The sequence below is a fragment of the Oncorhynchus kisutch genome, linkage group LG6 (assembly GCF_002021735.2).
Source record: "Oncorhynchus kisutch isolate 150728-3 linkage group LG6, Okis_V2, whole genome shotgun sequence".
Taxonomy (NCBI): Eukaryota; Metazoa; Chordata; class Actinopteri; order Salmoniformes; family Salmonidae; genus Oncorhynchus; species Oncorhynchus kisutch.
In genome coordinates, this window is record NC_034179.2 from 40,172,492 (window position 1) to 40,192,840 (window position 20,349).

The 20,349-nt window shown below is 41.3% G+C and overlaps 1 protein-coding gene across 3 annotated transcripts in view; it reads right to left on the reverse strand.

Annotated features, from left to right (window-relative positions):
- The window catches only part of LOC109892853 (zinc finger and BTB domain-containing protein 16-A), a 121,936-nt gene extending 114,276 nt beyond the window's left edge, over positions 1–7,660 (reverse strand). For 2 of the 3 annotated variants that reach the window (XM_020485675.2, XM_020485673.2), the window contains exons 1-2: positions 7,528–7,660; positions 3,043–4,373 (exon numbers count right to left, since the gene is read on the reverse strand). In XM_020485675.2, the coding sequence (XP_020341264.2) occupies positions 3,043–4,280 (1,238 nt within the window). In that variant the 5' untranslated portion in view covers positions 4,281–4,373; positions 7,528–7,660. Of the gene's footprint in view, positions 1–3,042; positions 4,374–6,559; positions 6,672–7,527 lie in introns of those variants that run through there. The other variant, XM_020485674.2, reaches the window with a different exon arrangement.
- Positions 7,661–20,349: the final 12,689 nt, after the last annotated feature.

A 20,349-nucleotide genomic window follows, 5' to 3' on the forward strand; every position in this document is an offset into this window, starting at 1 on the left:
TTTTGGGGAAATAGGGCAGCCCAACTTCCAGAAAAACAGTGACTTTCAAACTAGGGATTTTGTGGTTAATTGAGGAAAGACTGTAATTCTGCTCATAGATTATGCATGTATGAACTACACATTGACACATCCAGCCCAAAGTGTAGGAAGTTGAAATACTTAGTTGCCAAAGTTCCAGAGCATGTCTTTAAAAATCATATGAAAGCAAATATTATCTAAATAATATCTAAGCCAACCCCGTCTGTCTTTCCCCATAGTTACGCACTAGTCGGTTTTGTTGCTAAATAACCAAACCAACCAGTCTATTGAGTTACAATGCCTAAAGGACAATTACACCACTTTTCAATCTCGTTTTCATCATCTCCAGCACAATACCAGTATCTACATATGTGAAAACGGCGCAATTATACATTTTACATAAACATATAAAGTTATCATTTTTCACGATGGCCGTCAGACACTACAGACTCGCGGTGATGTGGGGAGCAAGAAAATACCCTGCCTCTGGGCTAGAAACTCCGTTTTGACATGTAGACACTGGTATGGTGCTGGAGAGAATGAATTAGATTGAAAAGTGGCGGAATTGCCCTTTAAAGTACCTACATTATTGACTTTAGAACAAGTTTGAAAAAGTAACTCTTTCCCAATTCTGGGTGAAAATTGACAACCATAAAATCCAATGCAAATACCAGTAATCTAATGGAAAATATGCTACTTATTTCCATGAAACCTCACTTTTTTCTACCTTTGGTTACAAAATTGTAACCAAAAAAACTACGAATTGAACAATTTCGAGTGAAAAGGCATATTCATTGGTTAAATCCTTCTGAGGAATGTATCATCAAAGCAGACGATCTTGACCACAAGAAGCTAACCTGACAATTATCTATTGCATCAGAATTCAACATTTTCTCTTGGCCGAGAAAAATATCTAAATGAGGGGTAAAATCTCAAACGTTTATATTTGCAGTGCCTTTAGAAAGTATTTCTGGGTAAGTCTCCAAGAGCTTTCCACACCTGGATTGTGCAACATTTGTTCTGTCAAATCGGTTGTTGATCATTGCTAGACAACCATTTTCAGGTCTTGACATATATTTTCAAGTAGATTTAAGTAAAAACTGTAACTTGCCCACTCTGGGACATTCACTGTCTTCTTGGTAACAACTCCAGTGTAGATTTGGCCTTGTGTTTCAGGTCATTGTCCTGCTGAAAGAGAAATTATTCTCCCATTGTCTGGAGGAAAGTGGTTCGGTCTTTCCTTTAGGATTTTGCCTGTACTTAACTCCATTCCGTTTCTTTTTAATCCGCAAAAACTCCCGCAGTCCTTAACGCTTAAAAGCATACCCATAACATGATGCTTGCCACCACTATGCTTGAAAATATGGAGTGGTACTCAGTAAGGTGTTGTATTGGATTTGGCCCAAACATAACAGTTTGTATTCAGAACAAATCTATTCATTTGCCATATTGTTTGTAGTATTACTTTAGTGCTTTGTTGCAAACAGGATGCATGTTTTGGAATATTTGTATTCTCTACAGTCTTCCTTCTTTTCACTCAGTCAATTAGGTTAGTATTGTGGAGTAACTACAAAGTTGATCCATCCTCAGTTTTCTCCTATTACAGCCATTTAACACTGCAACTTTTTTAAAGTCACCATTGGCTTCATTGTGAAATCCCTAAGCGGTTTCCTTCCACTCCAGCAACTGAGTTAAGAAGGACATCTGTATCTTTGTAGTGACTGGGTTTATTGATACACATAATTTTTTTTACCCATCTACCAATAGGTGCCCTTCTTGGAAAACCTCCCTGGTTTTTGTGGTTGAATCTGTGAAATTCACTGCTTGACTGAGGGACCTTACAGATAATTGTATGTGTGGGATACAGAGAGGAGGTTGTCATTCAAAAATCATGTTAAGCAATATTTTTGCATACAGACTGAGTTCATGCAAATTATCACATGACTAGTTAAGCACATTTTTTGACTTTCCATAACAAAAGAGGTTGAACACTTATTGACTCAAGACATTTCAGATTTTTATTTTAAATTAATTTCTAAAACTTTCAAAAAACATAATTCCACTTTAAATTCAGGATTTTGACAATAAAATGTGTAAAATGTTGAGGGGTGTGAATACTTTCTGAAGGAACTGTAATTCATGGATTTGAGCTTAATAGTCATCTAGCTTGTTAGCTCTAGTTTAGATCCCTGCAATATGGATACCTTCCATACACGATGCGCCCATTAGGGTGTACCGCAACTAAAACTCGATACTTGTAAATTCCGTAATGCTTTCCTTGTACCAATGTCAGTCCTGTTTAACTGCATGCTTTTCTTTGGATGCTGAAATCCATAGTTTTTATAAAAACTGCACCATTTAATTCACTGTTTCCAACTGAGTCGGAAGTTAAGCGTGCACTACCACTTGATACTTTAAAAATATCCATGATTTAATTCTTACTGTGTACCTATGCTTGTCCTGATTATTAGAGTTGTCAGTTGGATTTGGAATCCACCGTTTTGATAATTTGCCTTCTATGATAATTTGCCTTCTAATTTGCCTTCTATTCCTTGCGAAATCAAAAAATTCTGCCATGCAATGACTTACAAACGAATACAGATTTCAGCACCCAAAGAAAAAGCTTGTTACAGGACAAAACATTGGGACAAGGAAAGCCTTAAAGAATTAAATTTTTTACAGGTATCAACTGATAGCGTCTCAATGTAGTCTGTGGTACATTCTGCCGACACGGAGTTGAGTTTACTAAGCTGCTAGCTAGCACATGCAAAAAACCAAAACATTTTCAACAGAAAAAAAGGACTCAAAAACGTTTGTTAAGTAGATTCCTGAATTATGAAAAGGTAGAAAAATTTAGATCTATATTTTATGTACGTCTATCAGTAAACTTAAATGAAGTAACTGTAGGCAGAATTTATTTATATTTTATCATTGATTTGAAGAAAAGGTTTTTGGCAAAGATCAAGTTTACAAATGTTAATAGAACCAAACTAGTCAGAAAAAAATTCACAAAGTTGACCTTACCGGTGTTGCTCTACAGCTTCGTTGTCTGGTAGCTCTGCGCCACACACGTTGCAGCGTTCGTGCTGGTTTCTGCCATCTGGCTTCATGCCAGCGGCCAGCTCCCCCAGCTTGTTGAAGAACTCCCTCTGGATGAAGCTCTGGGGCAGAAGTCCCCCGTAGGCACTGAAGTCCATGGACATGGCCAGGGCAGGGGACATGTGAAGAGAAGAGGCCATGGAGGCCGGCATGGATCGCATAACTTCGTTTTTATGATTGGGAGGCAGAGAGTACAGGGAGGTCAGCTGTTTCTCAGTCATGCCTGTCATGCCAGCCATGGCTTCGAGACCCATTTGGCTACCATCTGCTTGGGGGTCGCCCATGCCATCCTCCCGGACGTAGTGCAGCTCGCGGGCACTTGTGATCACGCTGCTCCTGGTCGGGGTACCTGGGCCGTCACGGTTCTTGTCCAACTCGTTGCTCCTCTCACCATTGCTGGAGGCGCTGGACTCCATGGTTCTGGGGCTCTCGTGGCCTCCGCCTTCATCCACTTGCATCATCTCCGTCTTGATCTCGGTCATCAGTTGGCGGTGGGAGTTGCCGTGAGTCAGGTGCTCTCCCCCGAAGCCCTGCTGCAGGAGGGACTGGCCGATGCTCATCAGGCTGTCCACGGCAGCTTTGGTTGGGCTCATGGTGGAGAGCCCAAAGGATGTGGAGACGGAGGGGCTCTGGTCCAGGGCAGAGGCTTGCTGGGTGGCTGAAAGGAAGCTCCCCTCCATGGAATGCTTCTTAGCGTTCTTCCCTCCTTGCCGGCCCTTGCGCTCGTCTTCTTCCTCCATGCCGCCATCGTTCATATTGGCCTCCGTGTCATTATCATCCGAGGACTGGATGGTCTCCAGGATCTTGAGACATTGCTCCTCCAGGTACTCGATTTCTAGGATCTCTGCTGCGTACAGCAGGTCGTCCAGGTCTTCCACTTTGGCCTGGAGTGTGGCAGTGTAGGCGTACTCCAGGATCTGCTGGAAGGTCTTTGGTGAAAGGAAGTCCAGGGTGTAATGCTGGCTGTTGCGGTGAAACAGAATCTCAAACATCTTGCTGGTGCAGGCCAACACGGTTCTATGAGCATGGAACTCCTGGCTGTCCACCATGATGACCACGTCGCAGAGGGTCCCTGCCAGACGCATCTGGTTGGCCTTCTGCAGCAGGACCGTGGGGTGGTTGGGGTTCTGGAGGTGGATCATACCCATTTTAGTCAAATCCATAACGTCGCTGAGATCCGCCAGGCCAACTCATGAGGCTCGCTTTCCCTCCTCAGCAGTTTCTTCACTTATCTTTGTAAACAAGACAAAGTCAATCTGAAGAGAGAACAAGATCAGGCAAATCAGAATATTTTAGGAAAATACTTTATAATATATGAAAACTGTTGGCTTCTCAACTATATATCATATTTGGTCCTAGCCCAATAAACATCAAATAACTGTGGTAGATAAGATCATAGATCAATATTTAAACCTACACTTTTATATAAAAAAATCAACAGTTCTGCAGTGTTAAGTTAAAACAATCAATTGCTGTTATATGAATTACTGCAGATTATTTGAAAAGCCATTTGCAAACCATAAATGTTGTCTTTTTTATAATAATTGATTTCAATTAGATAAAGATCAGCAATTTATCCTTATTTTCTGGGCATTTTGAAATAAAATTGTTCTCACCTCTCATCCAAATAGGCTACATTAACATTGCACACTTCATAAAATGAAAACAGGTCTATGCACATGACACTGAGCTGTTCTGTACATAATACATACAACTATGGACATACAACCCTACTGGGATGGTAAGAATTGTATGCAATGGCATCATAGTTGAAATGAGTGGCCATAAGAGCAAATTATCAATAGCTAAATAACACAAGTCAAACGCCAAGCATAGCAAATCACCCTTATTAAACTAAATTAAAATATATAAAAAAAATACCCTATCTTTTCCCACTCAATGTATAGTTATGTGAAACATGAACAGCAACAAATATGGACCACTGAGAACCTTGCAACACCCTAGTCTTTGTTAGAATGCGTTGATGCTTGGTTCACAAAGACCATCAACACCCATTCTGAAATGAAATGGCATCTTATTCAGTATTCTTATCACAGAGAAGAGCAGTGAGCACAGAAGGGAGCGAGCAGCGTGCCAGGAATAGTTGGAACAGAGGATGTCGCAAAAAAAAGAAAACGCCATGTAGCGCCAACAAGATTATATTACATACGCCAAAAAAACGCACGAGTCATTGCTTTGGACACCTATTTAACTTGGTTACGTAATATAAATTGCTCTACACGACTACAATTCTATTGCAATCTGATCTGAAAACACAATTTATTAAAAGAAGCGCAGGTTTATACTAGGACAGAATAGTTTCCATTACTGCTTTTACTTGGAATGTACCTGGTTTTAATGTCTATGGAATGTACAGTAGGCTAGGCGATCAATGATTTGAATGCATGTTGGCATGTCATTGCCCGCTCTCACAAAAGATTAGACCACATGAGGAATAACCTGTCATGTAATAATATTAAATTATGATATAATCACCGTTATTATTATAAATATAAAATGTTATTTCAGTAGCCTATTACAATTAACATGATTACCCAGGGTCGTTACAGTAGCTTATACTCATTTTAGGCAAGTCATTTTATTATAAATTTACATTTTCAAATATTCCATTAGAGTTAATCAAGAATCAGAAACGGTAGGCTACAGACTTTTTCAATTTTTCCGAAAGGATATCGATAAAGAGCGCAGATTAAAATCGATTAATTTATGCTAACATTATGCATCCGCAATTCCTAAACAGGTAGACAAGGCTAACAATATACTCAGCGGCTCTCATAAAAATGAAGTCAACAGTTGGCAATCGTTGGAAATACTCAATGAAAATTCTATTCAATTTCAGATAGCCTATATTACAGAGCAGTTCAAGACTGTATACATGTGGTATTGATGTGAGTGGTGGACGTCCAACAAATGACAACAAATGTTACTTTATGACACGAATAACAATTTATCGCTAATTTATGACCCAGTAAATAGGTCCATGTCTACAGCGCTCCGTAATTAGCTTAGTGCCCCAGGTTTACCATAGGAAACAATCGAAAGTTGCCTAATAAGGATAGGTAACGTAAAGCCCACAAATTGTATGAGGAACTGGATTAAGACAGTGCGTCGAGACGGCGCGTTAATGTCACCAAATAATTTCACGCACTCGTGTGATCAGACACCATTGAAGGGTTAATTATTATTTTCAATCAATAGGTTATGCTGTATTGACAGCATATCAACGCCAACATAACGCAATCATACGAGAACCCTCTAAGGACCAACTGTATCCACGAAGACAGTTGTCTGTCCGAAGCGCGCATCTCTTTAGCATTATGTTCAATGCGTCCTGATGTTTAAAAATCTGAGACAATAAAAACCTATGCTCGTGGAAATCGTATCCAAACACATTTTGCTCAAGAACAAACAGTATACTCACACTTCTCTCAACAGAGTCTACTAAAGTACATAAGGTCGAATGAGACCCAAAACCGGGACTGGTTGCAACAATGATTAAATTCACTAGCCTGCTATTCTGATTAGCACACAGGTGGAGTCGTTTGATGTGAAATCATTACAGCTTGAGAGCATTTTATTTGGACATGTCATTATGATTGAGCTTGGAAGAGATAACCCATATCGATAGCAATTCAATTTGCCATTCCATCTATAAACAATGTTATATTTATTTGCGTCAAGAGGAGGCAATATTTCATTAAGAATCAAGGAATAAGCAACAGTCGACCAGTTATCTATGTGGGTCTCTGGTGTAGGCCTACAATGTACATCAGTCAGTGAATAAATAGATGGACACAGTTCAGATTATTGCCCTTGTGTTTAAGATGATTTGTCATCACCGCTGCACGAGCTCCTCAAGTGCGTCATTTGTTCGCTTTTTAAAACTTCCAGGAATATAAGAGCGGCATAAGGTGTCAGCGTACTGTATTCTCATTTCAACAGAAACACTATTTTCAGAATAAACCACATGGACGAACGTCACCCTGTCTGGTTCGCAATGTAAGCCTCAGACCTCACGTTCTCCTGTTGCGATCTCCCGAATACTAAAACAGACAATTACGTCAACCTAACATCTTTACATGGCCAATGAAGCCCAAGTGTTCATGGAAACTTAAACACATCTCGTCCGCTCAGACTTTTGGCTTTATTTGACAGCTAAATACATGCAATTTAAAACACTTCAGCGCAAACAGGAATTGATACATCAACTTTCCTTGCCACATTGTAGCGCTATAGGAACTGTAACTTGATGAGGGTTGAAGTGAGGATAGCAAACATACTATTAAAGCATTCACAATATTAGAGTACACAGGAAAAACAACTGTAAGCATGCAGAGAAGCGGGTCTGTCACTGCAACATGAAAGCTGGGCGCCCATATCAGTACTCACCTAAATTGCACGTTTTGATTCCGAATGTGTGGTTATTGGGCTACAGCATAGTAACGCAGTTCACAGTGCCCGCTCTCACACGCACTAACTCCTCTGTTCTTTCGGGTTAGCAAATCAACACAATGGTGACGTCAACGAACCGAGTCACTCTTCCCTCTCTTGAATCCATGCAAACACTGCGAAAGTGAGACACCTAGGGGGCTGCCGATTTTTTTTTTACGTGTAGGCAGTAGGGGAATTATAGGAACTGATACAATTATCAGCGATGGTGATAATAGGTTATTGTATTTTTCTTTATTTAACTAGGCAAGTCAGTTAAGAACAAATTCTTATTTTCAATAACGGCCTAGGATAAATGCCTTATTCAGGTGGCAGAACGACATATTTTTACTCCGTCAGCTCGGGGATTCGATCTAGCAACCTTCGGTTACTGGCCCAACGCGTTTACCACTAGGCTACCTGCATAGAGTAATCTTCTAAATCTGAACATTTTAAAAGTCGAAATCATTATGTAATTAGGTAACCCATATAGTAAGAGAAAATTAACAAGTACATGCAGAATATTGAGGATAATTGTCCAAGAAAGTGTATGAATAATGAATATAAATATTTACTGATGAAAAAATAGATATCTATCTACTTGATCAATTATCAAAATATAACATTTATATTCCTTTTATTTTGTCCCACCAGTGCCACTTGACTACAGCTTGTGTTTTTACAACTTGTTGGCTTGTAGCCAACAGGCGTTGAGCTGTCTACAGTAGGCCTATTGGGAGTTACAAGGTATAAGCTGCTGTATGCACTAAAACACACCCACTGCTACTGTATCAGTACAATAATAACGACTGACCAATTGTGTTTTAAACTGCGATGGGAAAACTTGTTTCATACTGTAATAGCCCCTAGGCTGTAACTAGTTGTGCTGGACCAAGAAATACCTGTCTGTATGTGTGTTACATAGTATTTGCATTTTAACATGCATAGCCAGGCACACAATAGAGAAGGTGGGCCTATCATTTTTTTGGAAAGACACAGTATTTTGCTAATTGTGGTAGCAATATTTTTGTCATTTTCAAACTTTTTCAAATATTTTGTTTATATGAATTGACTACTGCAAGATGCTGCCAAACCCTTATGGGAAGAACGTGGTTGTCATTAACTAAACCAAAATCATAACATATTCTATTATTTACCTAATAGTCAAAATGTCCCCGGAATTGTGTGCAGAAAATAGTTTCTCATTAGTTACATTTAACATCTAGCTAGCATGTTGAATCCCCTAACCATAAAAAAAGCCACAAGCAACAGGTCTGTCATCTCATACTGACCAATGGTTACATTGCAAAAATATATTAAGATGGGAAACATGAGATAGATGTGGATCATAAGTAGAGTATTTTAATGTGCAGCGGTGCATGGAGAGTTTTTAGCTCCATCTGTGTGAGGATCACAGAGTGCTTCATCACCTTCGAGCTGCATGCTGTGCTGGCTTACCCATGGATAAAGAAAAAAGGCACTGCCTTAATCTCCATTTAATCCCCATTTTACTGGGGGAAAGGAAATAAAGTGGTAAATTATAACACTATATCATTATCACTGCACTACAAACAATACAGAGGTTGCTGTTAAATGTTAAACTCTAATGTGATATGGACTTGCCAGCACATGGTGTGACTCTGCAACTGTCCAAGCAAATGGTTGAGTGGTAATTTAAAGGGAGAGTTCACTCAAATTACTAAATTATATATTGGTTTCCTTAACCTGTAAGGAGTCTATGGAAAAGGTATGATACCCAGCTACTGTTTCAAATGCAAACTTTTTAGCATTTGTGTTGCAAATTCAATAGAAGTCAATGGTTTTCACGGTGCATTCGGAAAGTATCCACATTTTACTACGTTACAGCCTTATTCTAAAATTGATGCATTTTTTCCCCTCATCATTCTACACACATTACCTCATAATGACAAAAGATTACAGCCTCAAGTCTTCTTGGGTATGACACTACAAGCTGGGCACACCTGCATTTGGGGAGTTTATCCCATTCTTCTCTGCAGATCCTCTCAAGCTCTGTCATGTTGGATGGGGAAAATAGCTGCACAGCTATTTTCAGGTCTCTCCAGAGATGTACGATCAGGTTCAAGTCTGGGCTCTGGCTGGGCCACTCAAGGACATTCAGAGATTTGTCCTGAAGCTACTCCTGCGTTGTCTTGGCTGTGTGCTTAGGGTCGTTGTTCTGTGTGCTCTGGAGCATTTTTTCACCAAGGATCTCTCTGTACTTTGCTCTGTTCATCTTTCCCTCGATCCTGAGTGAAAAATATCCCCACAGCATGATGCTGCCATCACGATGCTTCACCATAAGGATGGGGCCAGGTTTCCTCCATACGTGACGCTTGGCATTCAGGCTAAAGAGTTCAATCTTGGTTTCATCATACCAGAGAATCTTGTTTCTCATGGTCTGAGAGTCCTTTGGGTGCCTTTTTTCCAACTCCAAGTGATCTGTCATGTGCCTTTTACTGAGGAGTGGCTTCCATCTGGCAACTATCATAAAGGCCTGATTGGTGGAGTGCTGCAGAGATGGTTGTCCTTCTGGAAGGTTCTCCCATCTCCACATAGGAACTCTGGAGCTTTGCCAGAGGTACCATTTGGTTCTTGGTAACCTCCCTGACCAAGGCCCTTCTCCCCTTATTGCTCAGTTTTGCCAGCGGCCAGCTCTAGGAAGAGTATTGGTGGTTCCAAACGTCTTCCATTTAAGAATGATGGAGGCCACTGTGTTCTTGCGGACCTTCAATGCTGCAGAAATGTTTTGGTACCCTTCCCCAGATCTGTGCCTCTACACAATCGTGTCTCGAAGCTCTACTGACTGACAATTCCTTCGACCTCATGGCTTGGTTTTTGCTCTGACATGCACTGTCAACTGTGGGACGTTATATAGACAGATGTGTGCCTTTCCAAATCATGTCCAATAAATTAAATTTACCACAGGTGGACTCCAATCAAATTGTAGAAACATCTCAAGGATGATCAACGGAAACAGGATGCACCTGAGTTCAATTGGAGTCTCATAGCAAAGTTAATAGTTGTTAATTAAAGGTTAAATAAAATACATTTAAAAATGTACCTGCCTTGTAATGTCACCAGACAGGCCACAACACCATCCGACCAAAGCTGGCGGGCATTTCAGGTGGTCTTTTCCAACAGCTCCTATACGAAAAGGGCATTATCATAATTTTACTAAATTATTCCAACCTCATAGTGTGGAAATATATATAAAACACAGGAAAATCTAATTTTTTGACTACATTTGACTTTTATAAACATGGGACAGAGTGTGAATAGTGTGGAAATATACATCTTCTTCAGATTGTCTGGGGGACAAAATCTGAAGAAAAAAAATCTAATAATCATGAGACATACCCTTTAACCCTAGTTTGTTTTGATAAATTAAGTCATTTTCATTTCACTAGCAGACCGTGGTTTATCTGTGCGATATTGGGGAATGATAGTGACTTTCCACAGTAATTGCTAGTTTTCTCATTCAAAGTATCGGGTTAATTACGGTGATAAGCCCAAATCCCGGTTGATAAACAGAGATAATCAGAACCATCAGAATTATCGAACACAGAATAAATACCAGATTTGTCCTGAAGAGCGCACGAGAGGGATTGGCTGTCAAACTAATCACGAGTGTCTGAAATCATTAATTTCCTCGTAGCCATTTCTCTCTTGCATTTGTTTGTCTAGTCAGTATCAATATGGCTGACGAGTGTCAATGTTTCCACCTCAAAAATGGTTTCAGGTGCGCGCGCGCATGCACACACGCACACACACACACACACACACACACACACACACACACACACACACACACACACACACACACACACACACACACACACACACACACACACACACACACACACACACACACACTGAGAGGCCTTTTTTTTACACTTGTATAAATCTGGGGACTTCTCTGGGACTGGAGCCTGCCTCTCTGACCCCTGACCCCAACCTCTGACCACCAGTGGATTTAGTCCTAAACACATTGCCGTTCACATGTGCTGAAGTCAACTACTCTTTCTCAGTGACTCTTCTCTAAAACCAACAACAGTATGAAATCAAAAATAGTAACGAGCAACATATCTTACATGCATTCATTTAATTTCGTAAAACAAAAATAAATGTTTTCTCTATTTACCAATCTCTATCATGCTACACCATACTTTCATGTGGAACTTACTTTTAAAACAAGCCTTTCCCGGGTTTATGTACAGGGATAGCCACAAGACAATAACATAACATTGTCTTTGCATTTCTACAATTTACATGAAAAGCTTGATGTTGTCCTATTTTAATTTAACTAGGTAAGTCAATTAAGAACAAATTCTTATTTACAATGACAGCCTAGGAACAGTGGGTAAACTGCCTTGTTCAGGGGCAGAATGACAGATTTTTACCTTGTCAGCTCAGGGATTCGATTTAGCAACCTTTCGGTTTCTGGCCCAATGCTCTAACCACTAGGCTACCTGCCACTCCAATTTGCACTATAATCCAAAATCAAACAATAATCTATCAAAAAACCAACACTCAAAATGTATATTTGTTTGTCGAGTTGGTTGCAGAATTCCTTGTAGGCTATTCAAATCAAATCAAATTGTATTAGTCACATGCGCCGAATACAACAGTGAAATGCTTACTTACAAGCCCCTAACCGACAGTGCAGTTTCACTGTCCTTCCTTTAGTAACAGTGGTCTTCTTCCTTTAGGTTAGGTTAATGGGTGACCTAGGTGTTTTGTTTACCAAGTGCATATTTACCCATCCATTCTAAGGCTTCAGCCTTCACCTGGCTGGTCAGTAGACAAAGTGCCTCAGTTAAGATGATCCCTAATCAATACGGTTCGTCTTGTCAGACCAGAAGAATGGCAGTTGTACCAACAAGGCTGCTTGGTCAGTATCAGGTGACAAGTATAATGACCTTAGTTGAGGAAGTATTCTTAAGAACTATAACAATGTTGCTGAAACATGTTCAGTGCGTTTTAACAATGTTGGCAACAGGGAAACTATAAAAGCACTCTGTAAAAGTCTGGAAAATAAAAGCCTATTGTCCTCACCCCCAACATTTTCAGAAAGTTTCCGTTCTCTATCACCACTCAGCTCGATCGTCCAAATCTCACTCTGACCATTAGATAAACTGTCACAATATGCATGTCATATTTTGTGGAAATAGATATGGGTTAATAACTAATTAATGAAGTGCCGCAGGCTTGTAGTGAACACACTTCCGTCATCATATGTCTGGATAACATTGTCTGGTTGTGCAAACGTCTGGGCTGAGGCCTGGGGAAAGAACCAATCAGCATTGGCTTAAAAAACAAAACAAATAAAGTCTGAAAAAGACCACGGGTTGAAAGTTTGTAATATAAGTGGGTTTGGAAAGAGATCAGAGCATTTATTGACTATATTACTCATAGTGGTGTTATGAAAGTTAAACCCTGGATGTAAGTAGACAGTTGTCCAATCCACATAGACATGTAGGCAGATGCCAATGAAAGGCTAGTTCAGTTCAAGACACTATGATGAGGTGAGAGAGGGTATTGTGTCTGTGTTCATGTCTGTTTGTGCATGGCTACATGAATGTCCAGTTAGGGGTTAGAACCGCAGATCAGTTTGTCTTCCTGACTGCGACAGACCAAGTTGGGTGTTTTCAGCGTTCCATCCAGAGCATGGTATTTCTCTATTTATACCAACACTACATGATGACTCACTACTGCTTTGAACACTGGCTCCCAAGAAGAGATTAGAAAAGAGGAACGCTAATAATGAAAAGATCATAAACGACAAAAAAGGACAGAGCGATAACGTTCTCTAATACACTCACACTGTCGTCTTCTCGGGTACAGTAAATCCATACCTGTCTCAGTATAGTTTATGTTATCAATTCACTTCTCTGACCAAACTTCTCTGCTTTAAGCGGTCTCACCCACCTAATTAAATAGATAATGTAATAGGTCTCCATAGTCTCACCATCAATCCTCCATCCATGTGAGGGAGGGGGAGGAGGAGACTCAACTGACCCCACACTGTTGTCAAGATTGTACAGCGCCGTAGTTTCAATAACATTTCTCAAATATGCCTTTCTTCTTGAATTCCCCACACTAATTAACCACAGGAAGTGATTTCCTTTGTCTTTGACAGGTGATAGGCAGACAGAGGGACTGGAGAGCACCAAAACAACACCAAACCCACGCCAAACCCAGATAATTGCTTCATTAATAATTAACATATTTAAACCCATTTAAACATTTCACTGGTGTTAGCTGAGCTCTTTGGCTGGTTGGACTAAGCCAATCAGGGAACAATAAATGCGCTCTGAGGGGATATAACTCAATCTGCGTTCAAGAAAGAAAAATTCTTCTCCCAGGGCTCTCACAGACTGAGGCACTGAGATGTCTTTAGGTTTGACTGTACGCTGGTACTACAAAGACAACGGTCCAATGGGAGCGCCTCACCAAGGCGATGGTTAGGAATGTGGCCTATCCAATAAATAGGGAGTTTTCGGAAGTTCAACCAGAGAGACTGATTAACCATGTGACTAATTAGTCAGCACCATAGCACCCTGATTCAATGCACATCATTTGAAAGGACCCATGCCTTCCCAACTCTAAGCTGTTCCTGTGTTTGTGTTCCAGATAATTCTCATACGTATGACATTTACATTTTTGTCATTTAAATCGATTGTGATGACCCGGTTGAACTAACTCAAAAACTGCAAGGACAATGCATTGCCCTTGAAATGTTGCATTATAACTACAGATCTATAACTACAGTTGAACGTTTTTCAACCAAATATGACAGTAATTGGACCAATAGTTTCTTATAGTAGTTATTGTCTTTCAGTGGTGGCATGGGCCTTGTAAATGCCTGCTAGTGTTCCAACAGACTAATTACTGTTTTAGTGAGAGCGCCACACTAGAATTATGCCCAGAGAGAGAGAGAGAGAGTCAATTAGCAGCTGTTATGATCTACGATAAGCCTGAAAATTAGCCACTTGTTGCATCTGTTGCATGGATGATAATCAAGAAGAGACCAGACATTAATATTCCCACTAAATAAATACACATCTAATCTGATGACATTACAGTAATGGCTAATGGGGTTCAATGTTAAATGGACACAAAAGCGAAAAAATCATCAGAACTGCTTGTGAAAAAGAACATGCATTTAGAAATGGAGACGAGGTGGCACTTTATTTACAATCCTAATGGAATTGTAATTGTGCTTTATTCACTGATTTACAAAGACACCAAATAGTAATCATTAGGTGATTACCTCGTAATTATCTAACAATTTAATTTCATAAGACAGAACTCTTTCTATGATATACACAAAAAATATCCATTGTCATGTGAGGCCAGTTATTTCTGACAGGAAGTCATAGAGACACATCAACAGTACATGCCTGTCGCGTACTGTCCTAGATGAGCTCTTTCTCTCTCTCTCTCTCTCTCTCTTTCTCTCTTTCTCTCTCTCTCTCTCTCTCTCTCTCTCTCTCTCTCTCTCTCTCTCTCTCTCTTTCTCTCTTTCTCTCTCTCTCTCTCTCTCTGTCTTTCTCTCTCTCTGTCTTTCTCTCTCTCTCTCTCTCTCTCTCTCTCTCTCTCTCTCTCTCTCTCTCTCTCTCTCGGTCACTCTCTCTCTCCCCTTTACCTCTCCTATACCTTTCCACATGGTCCACCAACCTATCTCGTATCTCAGAGATGCTCCTCTGTTGGCTAATGAGGTTTTGAGGTCCTTTCAGGAGTTGGGCTGCCTTTCACAGAAGGAGCCCTGGGTCCCTTGCTTGGTCAAGGGCCCAATGAATACCAAGCCCATTAAAAGGCGGCTCCCTGGAGTTCTCTTTCAGCAAAAATGTTATAAAATGTATTTCACGTGTGTGTCTCCGCCCCACACAAACAATAGGGACCCAATAGAAGGCAAGTTAAATATGCTGCAGTTTGTGTTTGTAAATTATGTGACGTGTCAATATAGCATTGTGTGACACCTACTGTCAAACGCACACAGAAATAAATCATAGACATAGTCATGTTTATCTTGTACATACACTGAGTGTACAAAACCTTAGGAACCCCTGCTCTTTCCATGACATAGACTGACCAGGTGAAAGCTATGATCCCTTATTGATGTCACTTGTTAAATCCACTTCAATCAGTGTAGATGAAGGGTAGGAGACATGTTAAAGAATGATTTTTAAGCCTTGAGACAATTAAGACATGGATTGTGTATGTGAGCCATTCAGAGGGTGAATTGACAAGACAAAAGATTTAAGTGCCTTTGAATTGGGTATGGTAGTAGGTGCCAGGCGCATCGGTTTGAGTGTGTCAAGAACCTCAAAGCTGCTAGGTTTTTCAGACTCAACAGCTTCCCGTGTGTATCAAGAATGGTCCACCACCCTGTGGAATGCTTTCAACACCTTGTAGAATCCATGCGCAGACAAATTGAGTTTATTCTGAGCGCAAAAGGGGGTGCAACTCAATAAGGTGTTCCTAATGTTTTATACACTCAGTGTATAACACACACACACACACACACACACACACACACACACACACACACACACACACACACACACACACACACACACACACACACACACACACACACACACACACACACACACACACACACACACACACACATACATACATACACACACATGCACAGAGTCACACACACACACACACACACACATACATACACACACATGCACAGAGTCACATCTAAGACATCGCGCTGACATCTCCTTTTAACTGACAAAGTCCTTATTTACAAATCAGTATGGAATCCACTTGTATTTCCAACTATGATGAAAAACCTGGAGGACAATCAAAGGTCAGAAGTCCATTTCACCAGCTCAGCCTCAAGTGTCCCTGAGCGATATCCATGTGGAAAGTTAGAACTATGGAGGCCTGGAGGGTCCATCCATGTGGTCTTTTTCCTTGGACCACTTGAGATAAAGCTTTTCTGTGGGATGTCTTGCATAGCTCCATTCTCTAGGAGTGCATCCACTCTTTCAGCTGGGCAGACCAAGAGAAAGGGGCCAGGGCCAAACTAAGAATGCCCATTAGCCAATGAGTGGTTGGTCGTGGAGTACTGCGCATTCCTCGGTGCTGTGAAAAGCAGTAGGTGTATGTGTGTGTCTCTCTGCCCCCCCCCCCTCCCCTCCCCCCTCTCACTCACCCAGTGTAAGAACCCAGCTGTTCCCAGTGGAGCAGAATTCCAAAACTTCCCCAGTGGAGGTAGTCAAGCCCTCTTCTCCATAGTGCTTAACCACTGGACCGATGGCAAACAGCAGAGTAATCATATTACAGTGTTCCTGGGAAAGAAGGACAGCTAGCCACAGGGAAGCTCCTTTGGTTAATCCCTGGCTTTTCTCTCTCTCCCTTTTTCATCCCAGCCTTTCAGAGCAGTTCTGGAGACGGAGGATCCTTTAACCGCTCAAGGATGTCGGCTCCACTACCTCGGATCCCTCCCCTCCTTAGTCATTCACCTGGATATACAGTAAGAGTACACATACACACTGTCTGTCCAGAGGCACATACAGTATTTACTCTTAGGGTTTCAAAAGGGTTGTTCAGCTGTCCCTATAGGAGAACCCTTTTTGGTTCCAAGTGGAACCCTTTTGGCCTCCATGTAGTACCCTCTGTGGAAAGGGTTCTACCTGGAACCAAAGGGGTTCTACCTGGAACCAAAAAGGGTTCTTCAAAGGGTTCTCCTATAGGGACAGCCGAACAACTCTTTTAGGTTCTAGATAGCACCTTTTTGTCTAAGAGTGTAGAGGTGACTGATGTTCAATGAACGCTGTGAAAACCAAGATGTTTGTTTGCAGTGACCACTCTGCTGGACTTAATACACATTTACATACACTTTTACATTTACATTTACATAAACACTTCTGTACACATATTGTCTGTACTGTAAATATATTTTAGGACTGAGCACACCCAAAAACACACACGCACACACAAACAGACAGAGTGTGCTATCAGGTCAGGAAGTACTTCTGCAAGACGTTGCCCTCTACATCTCATTTGCCATTATATTTGGGTCCCTTCATCACCTGCGCTCTATTTCTCTACACCCCATTGACTGCACACCACATAGCCTTATTATCAATAATTAATATGCGTGATAAATCATCTGTAATTAAACACATTAGTGGGACACGGGTGTAGATTTACCACCCCTGAACCACGACCAGTGGTATTAAAATGAGCCTGATGCTCATTAAATATACATGAGGAAGCCACTGTCTGAATAATAAACAAAACCCATGATAGAGCCTCTACTGTAACACAGGGGAGATGCAGGGAGGAAAGAGGTGACACTGGAACTTCTCCAGCACTCTGATTGAATTAGACTGTAAGTGATAGTAGAAACTAGGTATCTGTCTAGAATAGAAAAGTATACTAGAATATGGAATAGTTGTTAGTAGTATGTCATCCTCCACATGTTACAATGGAGATACGTATTTTTGCTTGGGTGGAGTTTGGGTCATTGGAAAGTCAATCAAGGGTAGCGTGGAGGAAGTCCCTCAAATATTTACAATGGAAATGTGTCTTTTTGCTCTGCTTGCAAAACTTAAATCAAATCAAATCAAATCAAATGTATTTATATAGCCTTCGTACATCAGCTGATATCTCAAAGTGCTGTACAGAAACCCAGCCTAAAACCCCAAACAGCAAGCAATGCAGGTGTAGAAGCACGGTGGCTAGGAAAAACTCCCTAGAAAGGCCAAAACCTAGGAAGAAACCTAGAGAGGAACCAGGCTATGTGGGGTGGCCAGTCCTCTTCTGGCTGTGCCAGGTGGAGATTATAACAGAACATGGCCAAGATGTTCAAATGTTCATAAATGACCAGCATGGTCGAATAATAATAAGGCAGAACAGTTGAAACTGGAGCAGCAGCACAGTCAGGTGGAAGTTGAAACTGGAGCAGCAGCATGGCCAGGTGGACTGGGGACAGCAAGGAGTCATCATGTCAGGTAGTCCTGGGGCATGGTCCTAGGGCTCAGGTCAGTTGAAACTGGAACAGCAGCATGGCTAGGTGGACTGGGGACAGCAAGGAGTCATCATGTCAGGTAGTCCTGGGGCATGGTCCTAGGGCTCAGGTCCTCCGAGAGAGAGAAAGAAAGAGAGAAGGAGAGAATTAGAGAACGCACACTTAGATTCACACAGGACACCGAATAGGACAGGAGAAGTACTCCAGATATAACAAACTGACCCCAGCCCCCCGACACATAAACTACTGCAGCATAAATACTGGAGGCTGAGACAGGAGGGGTCAGGAGACACTGTGGCCCCATCCGAGGACACCCCCGGACAGGGCCAAACAGGAAGGATATAACCCCACCCACTTTGCCAAAGCACAGCCCCCACACCACTAGAGGGATATCTTCAACCACCAACTTACCATCCTGAGACAAGGCTGAGTATAGCCCACAAAGATCTCCGCCACGGCACAACCCAAGGGGGGGGCGCCAACCCAGACAGGACGACCACAACAGTGAATCAACCCACTCAGGTGACGCACCCCCTCCAGGGACGGCATGAGAGAGCCCCAGTAAGCCAGTGACTCATATACCATACTTAGGAGGAGGACAACGTCAGTTGCAATGTTGATCCCCTGGAGCTATTTACCTTCCGGGATAGTAGAATGGCTATGATGTACATTGGAGACTCAGGGACTTTGTGTGGGGAGCATATGGATCTCTTTAGTAAATGTGGGACGAGTAAATACACAACAGAGGAAATCAGCTAGTCACCATTAACTTTCTCTCTTAAAAGAGTGCCTTCATAGAATGCATGCCTTCTGCACAATTTACCCACCAGTACCACCAAAGCACCTAGATACAGTACATACTTTGCTGTAAGACAAATAACTTCCTCATTCCTAACCATAACGGTATGTGCAAAATATAACCTAAGGGGAACATCACATATACAAAACAGCCAAATGCCATTTGATGTACAAGTTACAGTATGTACATTCTTTGAAATATGTCACCATCACCAGACATAACTCACCTTGTGTTATCCATATGTTATAGCCACGGGGTGTTACTCAACAGGAGCCATATACTGTATGAATGACTTACGTACTGTTTCCTGACAGTTGGCCATATATGATAAGTGATATATGACATGATGTGCCATGCACTACCCAGGAGCTGATGTAATGTCATTGATCATAGAGCATGATGTCCTGTCACATGACTGCTGTCGTTCTGAGGCACATGCTGTTTAGTAGTGATTCATAAACCCTTTGTGGCAGTGTAGAGACTTTATGCTTGACTGAGGCTTCGGTGTACAGTTTTTAATGCAGTGGGACTGCACACAGACCGCTCATGCTTGATGAGAGTATCTGTTTATGTACCACAACAGCTTACAACAATATCTTATTGACACATTGGTGATCTTTATGTTTGACCTCTTTTGATGGAGGATCTCATGCATGCTGTGAGAGTTTCTGCTGGCTGAATATCCAGTTCTTTGTTGTAGTTGTCATCATACCATCATCATCATCAGCAGCTTGGAATCCAACCCTCCGTGGCCACATCTCAAGACCATGAAAAACACAGTAATCATCAAGTAAGCATCCGTTGCTTCTGCTCAATGATACAAATTGCAATTGAATATCCCACCTATGAACAACAATGTTCAAACAGTCAAACTGCGACTCTTACAAAGCAGAGCAGTGAACACAGTGTTTAAAGGAAGCGAGGGTATAATTACACTCCTTTCATGTGTGTACCTGTAGCGTGG